A 13,061-nucleotide genomic window follows, 5' to 3' on the forward strand; every position below is an offset into this window, starting at 1 on the left:
AAGGCTAAGCCAGTTGGATAGGCTCGCCCGTGACCATCCCGCCAAACGGCAGTTTGACCTGACCTCACAAGCCTGTGAGGCGCCTGCTGCCGTTGGTGACGAAATTGGACTTGAGGGGGGGGTATATACCTTAGGCTTCTCTCGCGACAGGTGTGGAAGGTACGGTCAGCACCCGCCTGCTCCTTCCACCAAGGCGGGCAGGCGGACAGGCGGGCAGGCGGGCAGGCACGTCCCCTTCTCATGATGCTACTCGTGGGAAGGCAAGTCCATCCCACCTCAGTCCCCGAACGGCCGATGACAGGACCCACCAGGAGCTTTGGCCCGTCTGTTGACATACCCTGTCCGCCGCTCCTTGCTTACTCGTCACGCTTGTTTACCCTTTTTTAAACGACATGCGGCTCGCTTTACATTCGAGTGGGTGGCATCAGAAGTCGAAGCCAGCCCGGCCAAGAGCTACCCAGAGACTGAGTAGCACGATGCTTATTGTCACTACGGGCAAGGCAGCACGATCAAACCAGATGGCTTCGTATTACTATTAATTATTACGCAGACAACGCTCTACATTCAGGGGTCATCTACATGAAGCACGATCATCAGGTTCACATAACAGCCTGATGATCAGGCCTGTTCCATACCGCTTCAAGTCTACTACACATTCGCACGCACTCCCAGCACACAATACATTTAGTTCAGCATCACCGCCCGTCTGCTGTAGCCAGTGTTCTTGTCAACACCAACCTTGACAGTGGCATCCGCAACAGGCGCCTTGACATCGTTACAAAGCCCCTCGGTCTGCTCCTTGGGCAGGAACACGCGCGGCAGGCCACCGGCGGGCATCTGCGCCCACAGACGGCCCTTGGAGGCGACAGTAAAGGACTCGCAGTTCAAGACGTCGACGACCTCGGCACCGATGGCGAAGCCGTGGACGTTGCGCGCAATTGAGAACATGACGCCGTTGTTGGCGGCGGAGCCGCCGTTGGTGTACATGGAGAAGAGCTGGCCCTTGCGGAAGCCGATGACGCGGCTGCTGTCGGTGCTGCTGTAGGAGAAGACGGCGCGGATGCGCTCCTTTGTGAGGAAGTCGGCGTTGGCGGTCGCGGCGTGGACGCGGATCTTGTTGGTCTGCTGGATCCAGCCGTAGAGCTCCGCCTTGTCGTCGTAGCCGCCCGTCCAGAAGACCTCGCGATTGTTGGGGTTGGGACCGCCGTTGAAGTGCTGCTCCTGGCCGTAGTAGACGATGGGGATACCGTCGCGAAGCATGGTGAGGGCGTACATGTTCTTGGCGAGGGCGATGTCGCCGTTGAGGTAGGGGAAGCGGGGCTGGTCCTGGTTCTCGACGAAGGAGCCCCAGACGGAGGGGTCGATGGAGGACATGCCGGCCATGATGTTGGCGCTCTCGTAGACGCCGTCCATGTCGCCCTCGAGGGTGGAGAAGACGGTGGCGAAGAGGTGGTAGCTGCTGTAGTCCATGATGCCGTCGAGGTAGTTTTGGTAAGGGGCGAGCAGGGTCAGGGAGGAGTGGCTGACCTCGGCGAGGAGGAAGACGCCGGCGGCCTCGCGGAAGCCGCCCTCGGTGAAGAACTCGGGCTCGATCTCGAGGGCGGTGTCGACGCGGAGGCCGTCGATGGAGTACTTTGTGACGAGGTCCTTGATCCACTCGGCGTAGATCTTGCGGACAAAGTCGTCCTCGGTACGGAGGTCGGGCAGACCCTCGAGCCAGCAGAGCTGCTCGGACTGGAGGTTGTTCCAGTTGATGGCGCACTCATTGTGGTAGTACTCGGGCTTGTTGAAGGGCGTGTACTTTGTGTAGTTGCCGGGGGAGTCGTTCAGACCAGAGTGGTTGGGAGCGACGTCGACCATGAGGTACATGCCGCGGGCATGAAGGGCGGCGGAGAGCTCCAAGAGGTCGGCCTCTGTGCCAAAGTGCGGGTTAATGGAGTAGAGGTCCTCGGTCCAGAAGCCGTGGTAGCCCTCTCCGTTGCCGCCAACGTTGCCCTCGACGTTCTTCACGACGGGGGAGATCCAGATGGCGGTGGCACCCATGTTCTGGATGTAGTCCAACTTGCTGGTGATACCCTTCCAGGTGCCGCCGCAGTACAGGCCCGGAGTGATATCGCATACCGGGGTCGAGCCGTCAGAGGTGGCGAAGCGGTCGGTGATGATCTGGTAGATGCTCTGGTTTCTCCATCCGGCGGCGTCCAAGGCGGATACGCCCTGGAGAGCCCCGACGGCCAGCAAAGAGAGTGTTGTTGCGAAGGAGCGCATGGTTGTTTATTTGAGGAGAAGATTAAGGTATTAGGATATAGTACCCAAAAGAAGGAACAGCAAGAGAATATACGATGTAAAGAGAGTCGATTGGTGAACGATTGGAGTATAATGCCCAGCAGGGATCAAACGCATGACAACAGCACAAAGCAGAACGAGTGATTACTTCGGCTTCAACTGCGGCACCTACAGAGAGAGAGGGATAGGAGGAAAGAGGGAGGAGGAAGAGAAAGGACTAAGCTCAAGTGCAAAGACAGCGGCTGAACAGCATATATTGCATCTTCGCACCAACAAAGACCATGAGCGGTTTACGCCCACATACCACTTCTCCCGAACCTTTGACGAGGGCCTCGTTCGCGAACCCCGTCCAAATTGCCCCTGCCAAAAGGGCTGTGCTATTGGCAGAATACGAACATTTTGCCAGATCGAGTGGTCCCAGCCGATTGAGGTGAGCTCACGCTGTCCCTTTTGAATCAGATCCCGGCCGGCGTCCCCATCTGTAGATCCACTATCGTCCCTACCCATGCGGTGGATGGAGGTCTAGAGTCCTAGACGTAGCATCCATCGACTGTTCGGATACTGCGAAACCCATCTTTAGTGGGAAGAAGGATTTAAGCGAGGCAAAAAGTCGGAAATACGAGAGAAGGGGGACAACAAGGCTCCTTGGAGGAGGATATCAGAGTCCCAAGAGGAAAGCGGTGGTGAAGAAAAAGGCTCCTTTTTTGCGCATCCTGAACAGGGTGTTTTGGGCGCTAACACAATCTACATTAGACAGTCAACCCCGGCTCCCGTCCGAGTCGGCTCGAAAACGGCAAAGCTCCAAGTCGGATAGTTTCCGGCGACCGGGGCTCTTCTCCACTTTAATCCCGATCGGTCAATATTCCACTCTCCTATAGAGTGCTTTTCTGATTGATTGCGTTGGCTCTTCCGGCGTGAATGAGCGAATGGATTCCCGGCTTTTCCTAATCGGTGAGCTTGCGTTTGGGAGAGTGTAGAAGTTACCCCTTCTGCAGCTCTGCAGTGCTGGAGCTTTTGTTCCTGGTCCTGTTTGGGTTTAGTCCATCGGTGTGAGCGTGTTTGTCACTTGTGATGTTCCCACGTTCCGACGCAGGAGCAACGGGGTCTTCCGTGAGGCTGCGAGCTCGAGCTTGAGCTCGACTCAGATTCAACGAAGAGGAACCAACCGGCGGATTGAATCTCTTAAGTGCGGATAGCTCCTGAGGTGGGTACCTAAGTGCTCAATTCGGTGAACGGGTGGGGCAGACTAGCGCGACTTCCGAAGGTGTTTGGTTCACAGCACCTTACCTTCTTCTTTGAGTGGACAATGGAGACTTCAACATCGAGCCAACGTAGTATCGCGATGTTGTAGAGATTAACTACAGATACAGATATGTTTATCAATATCATGCTGTCGAAGAAGCCTGAAGGTGAGAGCTCTTTGGACGAAGAAACCCCCCTTCCATGAATCAGCTCATTCTCATCCATTTCCTCACGTGGGCTATTTCCCAATTCCTTTTAGTAACGGACTGCTGATCGTCTTCGTATTGCAGCGACATACTTTTACAATTCAACGTAATTGACTTTTCGTTGATTTGAATTGGTCGACTGAGCTGTATCGCTGTCATTCTCGGACAATTGACGAGATTTGAAAATGGAAGAAAGATTTTGCGGAAAGCTTGGGTCAAAGCCGAATGTTGGCAGCGGCACATGCGTTCGCAGGTGCAATCGACTTCTCCCGGTGCTTACTGGTTCAAGAAAAGCCTTGGAACTCTCTATCCTCGTATATCCTCGTAAGATGCGGCCTTCAAGTTAAGGTAGACACAGTCATCGCCTTTTCGGCTATTGAAGCAGCGGACAGATGGATCAGTGCTCGCTGCCCAGCATGTTCGGTGCCAACGGCCCGCCTCTTTCCCCGGAGAACCGAAGAAAGACCAGGTTCTCAAGATTTGTGCACCTAGGTAGGTATACGTTATGGAAATGAAGACACAAATGACGACAGAAAGTGATGAGATGTCCCATGAGGCACCTACGGATACACAGTAAGCAGGTGAGCACGGGGTGGAGAACCCACTGCAGATGCAACCTCTTTAGGCGGCCCTTGTGGTATGACGTAAGTTTGCGAGACGGCACATGTCTTCTAGCACACAGAACGACGCGATGTGCTTGTGGCCGCATAGCAGTCCGCCACATGATACAGGGTAATTTTGCACTGTTTTCTTTCCATTCGTGCTGCGGTTGTCATGCAGAGTACAGCGTACGCGCATTGATTTTCAGATGGACCCAACGGCGCCGCCGTTGAAGTTTGAACGGGTCCCCTCAACCTTTTTTAATGGGCACTGCGGCATGTCTAGTCTCAACCTTAAAAAGCGTACCTACCTTACCTTACTAAGGCAAGCACGCAAGCTCCTTCCACGTGAGAAACGAATTCGACTACATGTCTTCATAACATTGATGGGAAGACGAAGGTGCGCATCGCGGAGATACTCCGGATACAAAGGAAACCGCCGAAGCGATAACAAGCTGACATCTCACTCGCGGATGCATCGCACAAGATGTGGTGAGACCTGAGGAATGATGTCAATAGGACCATCGACGGCCAAGAAATGCGGCACAAATCCAGCCGTGGCAGGATCGCTTAGCGCTTTCTGGGCACAGCATTAGGTCCCAGGCACTGAATCTTGACTTTACTGGGCGATGTCCCGACTGCTTGGCGGTCGGGGAAGGAGCAGAACGGCACCTCAGGCACGTGATGCCAAAATTCGAGATCTAATCAAGGCAGGCGCAAGCTCCGAGTTCACCTCACCTCCATCTCACATCACATCACATCACATCACAGGCAGGGACACCCAGGCGTTCTTTCCGCACTAGTTTACTTGACAGGGGCACACTTTCCCTCCTTCCTACCTAGCGAACTACGGCAGAACCATTTTACTTCTGCAGATTCAACGTCATCCCAAGCACCTTCTCTCATTCTTCTCACCACAAACTTCGCGCGAAAGCAGACCAACCTGCCGGCGGTCTCCAACACAACCTGTCATCTTTGACCGATCTGAGGTCGACCCCACCCTCTTCACATTCGAGCAAACCCTCCAGCAATAATTTACGACCGAGGGAACGCGTGCTAACTTGTCTCTTCACACCCAGGTTTCGAATCCTTCCTACCTGGCACGACCTGGCCACCACTCGAAATCAAACAAAAGATCTACATTCAACTGAGATTTCTCTCTCCGCACCCTACCTTACAAGCACCGGCCTCCTCTCGCTCCCTGCACCAACACAACCCCTTCTACGAATATGAAGCTATCACCCCCGTCACACCGTCTGCAAGCGCAGACGTGGGAAGCGTCATGACGTCGTTCAAGATCCTCCAACGCCTGTCGGTAAGTGCAAACGAACTTGTCGATCTGCGGCTCCGGTTCCATTTCCTATTGTCCTAGCATTTTTCCAAATCCTGCGGGTTTCTCCCCCGCACTCCATTCAATCCACAGATGCGACCGCTCTAGCTTTCCACCTTCTCGGTGTCGTTGGAGGTGAAGCTCGACGGAGAAGTCTCCGATTACGTCGTTGTACACAGCTATCTTCAATGTTCAGTTCTTGGCGAGTGTCTGGATACATAAGGAGCTAAGCTGTCCAAGCCGGGAGGCTACCTTGGCTGTCTTGGGATTCAAACCCATCCACCTATTTCTCCTACAGTCTCTAATCTGCACCCCTTTGCCAGGAAGTTTCTCCCTCGTGGCGGTGTTCCGACTTCACTTGGCTCCATCCCCCAAACGTACCGGCATACAACTATCTTCCCTACCAGGCTGAGGCTCAATTGTCGTCGCCATCAATATGGCTTCGGATCCGAAGCGAGAAAAGATTGGCGACCAGTCATCGTCAGACCATGCCGAGACCGAGTATGCTCACATGGACCACCCGGGACGGCAGTCCGAGGCCACAGCGGTGGATGAGGAAGAGAGAAAGCGCCTAGAGGCTTCCCGCAAGCTGGAGAACCCTCTTGCTGGCTTTACACCCGAACAGTTGAGTCAAAAAGGCGAGGACTACTGTCGAGAACATGGTATCACCGACGAAGAAGACATTCGAGCTTTTCGCCTTGGCGCCATGATCGCCGGCAATATGAACAAGTACGACAGCATGACCGAGATCACTGCGGATGAACGCGCAGTGCTTGACGGCGAGGCTACTCACAAGTGGCGGAACCCGAAGATGCTCTATGGTGTTGTTGCCAGTCGGTCTTCCAGTCTCTTTACTCTTTTTCCTATTTTCACCTTTTCCTTGTCTTTTCTTCTACATACCCCTCCAGCCTCTCTCTGTGTACGATTTCCTCTTCACGTGCAGAGACTGACCCTCCCCAAGTTTGTTCATTCTGCGCCGTCGTCCAGGGTATGGACGAGACCGTTGTCAATGGCGCCCAGTCTTTCTACAAAAAGCAGTTCGGCATCGGAGGAGAAACTGAGCGAGACACCTGGCTCCTTGGCCTGACAAACTCTGCTCCCTATCTCTGCTGTGCCGTCATCGGTTGCTGGCTTACAGAGCCCATGAACAAACATTTCGGCCGCCGTGGCACTGTCTTCATTTCTTGTCTCATCTCTGCCCTGGCCTGCTTTTGGCAGGCTTTCACCAACACTTGGTGGCACATGTTCATCGCTCGCTTCTTCCTTGGCTTTGGCATCGGCCCCAAGTCTGCCACCACCCCCATCTTCGCCGCCGAATGTGCGCCGCCTCGCCTGCGTGGCGCTCTCGTTATGCAGTGGCAGCTATGGACGGCTTTTGGCATCATGATGGGTTACGTTGCCGACTTGGCATTCTACTACGTGCCTGACAAGGGCGGTATTGTCGGCCTCAACTGGAGGCTGATGATGGGCAGCGCCATGCTGCCTGCTGTCCTTGTCTGCGCATGTTGCTACATGTGCCCTGAATCCCCCAGATGGTGCCTCACTAAGAACCGCCACTTCGACGCTTACAAGTCCATGTGCCAGCTGCGCTTCAAGAAGGTGCAGGCGGCTCGCGACCTCTTCTACGCCAACGCCCTCCTTCAAGCTGAGAAGGGGACTCAAGGCATCGGTAAACAGAACCGTTTGAAAGAGTTCTTCACCGTCAGAAGGAACAGGAACGCCATGATTGCCTCGGAAATCTGCATGATTTTTCAACAATTGTGTGGCGTGAACATTATTGGTAAGTGCTCTATAACGATGTCTTATCTGCTAGCCGTATGCCATGAACGAGGACATCAGCGAAGGTGCTTGGAATACTTTGCTGACTCCGAACAGCCTACTACAGCTCCGAGATTTTCCTGGCTGCTAAATTCACAGAAGTGAGCGCCCTATCGGCATCTCTTGGCTTTGGCATCATAAATTGGCTCTTTGCTCTTCCGGCCTTCTATACGATTGACACTTTCGGACGGCGTAACTTGCTCCTGACGACTTTCCCGTTGATGGCGATCTGTCTGTTCTTCACTGGCTTCTCGTTCTATATACCTACAAATCCCGCCAAGATTGCCTGCATCGCCCTGGGTATCTATCTTTTCGGCATGGTCTACTCTCCTGGCGAGGGACCAGTTCCTTTCACCTACTCAGCCGAGGCCTACCCGCTGTACATCCGTCCCATTGGCATGTCCCTGGCAACGGCCACGACATGGTTCTTTAATTTCATCCTCGCTGTAACTTGGCCCTCTCTCCAGAAGGCCTTCACACCGACGGGCGCCTTTGGGTGGTATGGTGGCTGGAACATCGTTGGCTTCTTCCTGGTGTTGTTCTTTCTCCCGGAGACAAAGGAAAAGACCCTCGAGGAGCTGGACGCCGTGTTCAGCGTTCCTCTGCGGACCTTTGCGCGGTACGGACTCGCGCAGTTCTTCTACTTTTGGAAAAGGTACATCTTTAGGCAGGATATCAGCCCGCCTGCTGTGCCGCATGCTGGAGGGATCGATTATCACCAAGATTCATTTAAGCAGGAGAAGCAGCATAACCCGACTGCCCGTATTTAAAGAGTTTTGTCAGAAGTGTATTTGACCATCGGAGACAAGTCTTGCTGCTGTTCAGCCAGAGCAGCGGGTAATTGTTCAAGGGGTCCAGAAAGAGATAGCCGCTGTATAGTAATGAGTGATGATACCGCTCTCTATTTTTTAAGTATAACGTACCTGCATAGCGAGCGACGCATCATAGCGAGCGACGCACTCTCTCAAACCTTTCTACCTTATGTATAAGTTAACTTAGCCACAACGTACGAAATCAATTAAAACTATATATCACCCTCTTCCTCATTACTATCCCAAACCACTTCACAGGTTCGTGCGTTATGTCCAGGCTTCCCGCAATTACCACATCGTCGCGCGCGTGGTTCAGCACCTTCCGTACGACCCTCCTTCTGAGGGTTATTCTCTCCTCCAGCATTAACACCACCCTTCTCTACTTGTAGTGCCTCTGCTTCAGCACTATTAAGTGACCCTCCAAGACGTAGCCGGGTCTTTTTTGCCCTCCGGCGCTTACTTAGTACCTCTATCCCCGTACGAAGCTTACGGTTCTCAGCCTCAATAATAGCAAGCCTATGGGCTAACTTGCTAATACCTCTGGCCTGGAAGTCAATTACTTCGTACATTGGTGTTGGTGAGCTACCTTGACGTGCTTGGATCTTCCTTTTAAGGGAGGTAGCACTTCGTACGCCCTCTAGTGCTGTAATTGGTGTCCTTGGGTCCCAGGAGCCTTGGCTGCTTGGCCGTGAGTTTGATGGTGTTGGCGTCTTTGGCTTGAAATCCAAGCGAGAAATAACCACTTCAGGGTTAAAAGGTACAAGGCCTGCCTGCCTAAAACCAGCTCGTACGTTATTTTCGCCCATGGAAGTAAAGAATGCTGCTTTAAAGGCAGGAAAGAAGTCATCCTTTGTAATATGGGAAATCTGTATCCGCATCATCTTCTCGATTTCCTTGCCGTACGAGTACTTTAACGGGCTAAAGCACCCAACATCAAGAGGCTGAAGCTCGTGTGATGAATGGGGAGGCATACAAAGAGCAATAATGTTTTGTTCCTTGCAGTATTCGTCAAAGTCAGTCGATTTATGGCTATTATGGCCATCAAGGATCAAGAGGCGATAAGAGCCCTTCGTACGAGTCCTTGTACACTGATTAAAGTGCTTTAGCCAATCTAGGCCAATATCATTTGTCGTCCATCCATTTTCGCTTGGATGGATACGCCATGTGGCTGGAAATTGGCCATTACTATACCACGAGAGGAGGTGATATTTGCCCTTTACGATGACGTACGGAGGCAGCGCCCAGCCATCCGCACATACACCCTGAATGACAGAAACCCATTCTCGATTGCCAGGCTGTTTCGTACGAGGCCTTCCCTTACGGTCAGAAGTCGTAACAACCTTTGCGTGCGATAGCATTCCCATCAGGAAACCAGTCTCGTCAAAATTATAGATATCGTTATCCTGTATCCCATACTTTGCAATTGTGTTTCGCACAAGTGCAAACCAGCCTTGTATAATCGTAGGATCCTCAGCTAAGGCCCTCTGATAGTCGATTCGACGTTGAAACCGCATTTTCAATTCAGGGACGCGTCGTACGAAGTTCTCTGCCCATCGCGGTCCAGTACGCGTCCCATCGCGTGCGTTTAGGAGTTGGTCGGCCATTTCTCGTACGTCTTCTTGTCGCGGAGGGAACCCTCGATCGATTAGGTCAATAACTCGTTCAAGAATCACCTCCTCTTCTGTTATAGTCATCTTCATCGAATTTGGTCGTGTTTCACCTCGTGCGACGCGTCCAGCGCGTCGGTGGCGGAGGGTTGATTCAGGGACCTCATAGATAGAGGCAGCTCTTCGTATAGACATTTTCGGGTCTTTTTCAATAGCTTGGAGGGCAAGGGTAATTCGACTTTCAATTGAGGAGGATTGCATGTTCGTACGTGGAGAAAAGGTGACCTAAAGATGAAGAGGGTAGAATTGGGAGGACGTGCGTCGCTCGCTATGATGCGTCGCTCGCTATGCAGGTACGTTACTTGAAAGATATAACGCACATTGGGGCAAGAACTACTTGCCTGAGTAATACACGTTCATAAAGACCAATTAATCTGAAAATACCTCCCGGGCTGCACCACAACCGCCTGTCTGTTGCGACTAGTGTGTGCCATTCTTTGCTACCTGCGATGTAAACTGTGGTCGCTATCATACCAGATTCAAGCAAGCAGACTCGTAATATTCTGTCTGGCGACCTCTCGTTGCATGGAAATATACTTTCCCGACCCCAAAATCCGAGCCTGTCAAGGGCTGGACGGGGCAGTGTAAGTTGAGGCCATTAAGGAAGGAGAACTGTCATCTGATTAAATGTAAGATTTGGTCTCTAGTCGATGTGGAAGCTGCACAATGCTATCTTTAGTAGAGGTCTTGTGTCTGGAATCTTGGTAATCCCGTATAATCATGTCTTGGGGGACGGCACTGCGATTCAAAAAACGTGGGTATATTGCGCTCCGTATCTATTGACACACGCGACTTGCTATATCTCGATTTTCTATTTTCTATTTTCATCTCTTCATCTCAACCTCCCACGCCGACTACATGCCGTTTTGATCGCCAAGGAGGCAGTCGAATCTTCTCGTTGATGCCGGCCAGGCTGTTCACGCTGTCGCCCAGTCGGATTCCGCACCGTCGGAAGGCTCTGCGCCAGCCCTTAGGCGTGCCCTTGTTGGCCATGATCGCCTCGGCGTTGTAGCTGGCCGAAGAAGGCGCTCAGCCCGAGAGGGGCAGACTTGTCGATGGGCATTGCTGGGTAAGAGATTCTCAGCCCGCTGAGTGCCGACTGTGTGTTGCTTGCAGACTGGTGGATGTTGTGGTGTTTGGTTGGTGGTTTTGTTTGTAAGTGGTGAAGTGCGATGGAGCTTTTATTTTCAATGTTTTTGTCTTTTTTTCTGTTTTTGGTGGGTGATGTGGGATGTGATGAGGATGGATAGAATCCTCGTCAGCCCTGATGAGCAGTACGATATGTGCCGTTTAGTCGTTCTCGAAGGATCGCAGTGTTGAAGCATTGTGGTCTTGGCGCTTGCCGAAGCCCCCCTTCAACTTCCGCCTACCATTCGATCTCCCACTCCACCAAGGTCTCCTGGAAAGCCTTGTGGATTTTTTTCAGGTAGTATCGTGTCTCGTGGTCGTCGACAAAGTACTGGGAGTGGTCTGCCTCGGCCGACGTGTGGTTGTTTTATTCGGAAGTTATCGTGATGTTGTTGGAACTCTTTCCTTAGGGCATTGAAATCTTGGATCGTCACCCTTTGTCGCTGAGTCGACTCTTTGGGTAATAGTGCCAGCACTATTTACACTTTGTCGTGTATGTTCCATTCCTCTTCACGAAGTGCCTGCATAATCTCCTGCTTGTCGCAGGCTGTCTTATACGAGGTTTAAGAAGGAAAGTTAGATCCTTTGCTGGGCCTGCGTAATCTCCTGCTTGTTGAGGGCTGTCTTACGCGAGGCCTGTGTTGGGTGCATTTGGGACTGTCGCAGCCCCTTCCCTATAGCTCAAGGTTGCCGAAAGATGGACCATCTCGATGATCGTGGTGGATTTTTTGGAGACATCCGCGGTCGGTGGGGAGATAGTCATAGTGATCCTTGGGTCGTCGGTCCTTGAGTCGTAGGAGGAGAGCTAGGCGCGACAGTGGTGGCGGGTGCACAAGAGGGTGTCATTTGTGCTATCTGACACGCCCTAGTCTTATGTGAGCATAAGGTATGTGTGTAACCGTGCAGATATTATATCAGTGGCCTGTTGAGGGCTTAATATGCTGCGTTGTCGATGTGGTTCATGCTGAACCGGTGTACAATTCTGCCCACCTAGATATTTCTACCGAGGCAGGCAGAAATGGTGATGGTGGTGATGGAGGTGGGATGAGACTATGTCTGAGGAGAAGAGAGATGGGCTTAGAGGGGAAAATGGGAAACATCAAGGTGCCTGGAAGGCCATGACCCAGGGTATCTCCGCTTGCTACAAGGTCACGAGTCTTCTCGAATTATGGCCCTTGAGTTTCGTTTAATGGAGGTTGACGACCTTGAGGGTAAAGTTACAGAAAAAAGCCAAAAGTCGAGAACTGCCGCATGAACCTCTTGAACAGCCGGATCGCGACCTTGTGAGAAGGTTTATGGGGAGATGGTATAGAAAGTCCCTACCTCAAGGACTGGCTCTGTATAGAAGTTTCACACCTGACAGAACCGTCTCTGATTTAGTTGTACTTCAACCTAAAGATGGCAAAGAAAACTCTCAGGAGTCTGGAAAAGTAGGTAAGAAGAACCGGAAGTCGTGCTGTTGGTTCTCAGACTCAGGCACGCGAACAGTTGCAGGGAGAAAGCAGGTATGGTGTTGTCATCTTAGTTTGTAATGTCACGAATAGTTCAACGAGACGCAACTCAGTTTCCACGTGAGAATGACACTGATGATTATGGCGTTCTTAGGTTTTTGGAGATACGCCATTGTCTCTTCTGGTTGTGCAATGTGGCAGATCGCTCTATCGGAGATTGAATGACCGGAGAAACGTCTTACCGCAAGTGAGAGACACGTGGTTTTGCATCGCAATAGGGACAGAAGTACGTAGTGCCCGCCCTTACAAGAGTGTTTGAGCAACACTGTAGTCTTAGAACCCTAGTGAAGTACAGATATCCCTTTCTGCAACAAACCGACTGAAAGGCGATGTGACTCAAAATATCGTCCACATCTTGGGACGGAAATAGAGTTGACAGCGGACCAACAGGGGCGAAAGCAAACGGGACGGCAGCCATCCAGTGGATCGGGTCTAGGCGGTAGTTATCGGACGTCAAGTGCCAGG

The 13,061-nt window shown here is 52.2% G+C and overlaps 2 protein-coding genes across 2 annotated transcripts; one reads left to right on the forward strand and one right to left on the reverse strand.

Moving 5' to 3' along the window:
• Positions 1–450: 450 nt before the first annotated feature.
• Positions 451–2,581, reverse strand: BDP81DRAFT_344072 (alpha amylase). Its single transcript, XM_060586067.1, has one exon. The coding sequence runs from the start codon at positions 2,263–2,265 to the stop codon at positions 685–687; it is 1,581 nt and encodes a 526-aa protein (XP_060448356.1). The 5' UTR covers positions 2,266–2,581; the 3' UTR covers positions 451–684.
• A 3,496-nt stretch (positions 2,582–6,077) lies between these two features.
• BDP81DRAFT_469766 (uncharacterized protein) lies at positions 6,078–8,452 on the forward strand. Its single transcript, XM_060594531.1, has 3 exons — positions 6,078–6,579; positions 6,648–7,440; positions 7,536–8,452. Exons 1-3 carry the CDS (start codon positions 6,097–6,099, stop codon positions 8,246–8,248), a joined length of 1,989 nt encoding a protein of 662 aa, XP_060448357.1. The 5' UTR covers positions 6,078–6,096; the 3' UTR covers positions 8,249–8,452.
• Positions 8,453–13,061: the final 4,609 nt, after the last annotated feature.

Source organism: Colletotrichum phormii (assembly GCF_030913505.1).
Source record: "Colletotrichum phormii strain CBS 102054 chromosome Unknown BDP81scaffold_5, whole genome shotgun sequence".
Taxonomy (NCBI): domain Eukaryota; kingdom Fungi; phylum Ascomycota; class Sordariomycetes; order Glomerellales; family Glomerellaceae; genus Colletotrichum; species Colletotrichum phormii.

Bases quoted from the DNA above. Each gene is read 5' to 3' on its own strand.
- BDP81DRAFT_344072 (XM_060586067.1), bottom strand. From the start codon at position 2,265: ATGCGCTCCTTCGCAACAACACTCTCTTTGCTGGCCGTCGGGGCTCTC.
- BDP81DRAFT_469766 (XM_060594531.1), top strand. From the start codon at position 6,097: ATGGCTTCGGATCCGAAGCGAGAAAAGATTGGCGACCAGTCATCGTCA. The intron at 6,580-6,647 runs GTACGATTTCCT...GCCGTCGTCCAG, and splicing joins CCCCTCCAGCCTCTCTCTGT to GGTATGGACGAGACCGTTGT. The intron at 7,441-7,535 runs GTAAGTGCTCTA...GACTCCGAACAG, and splicing joins GTGTGGCGTGAACATTATTG to CCTACTACAGCTCCGAGATT.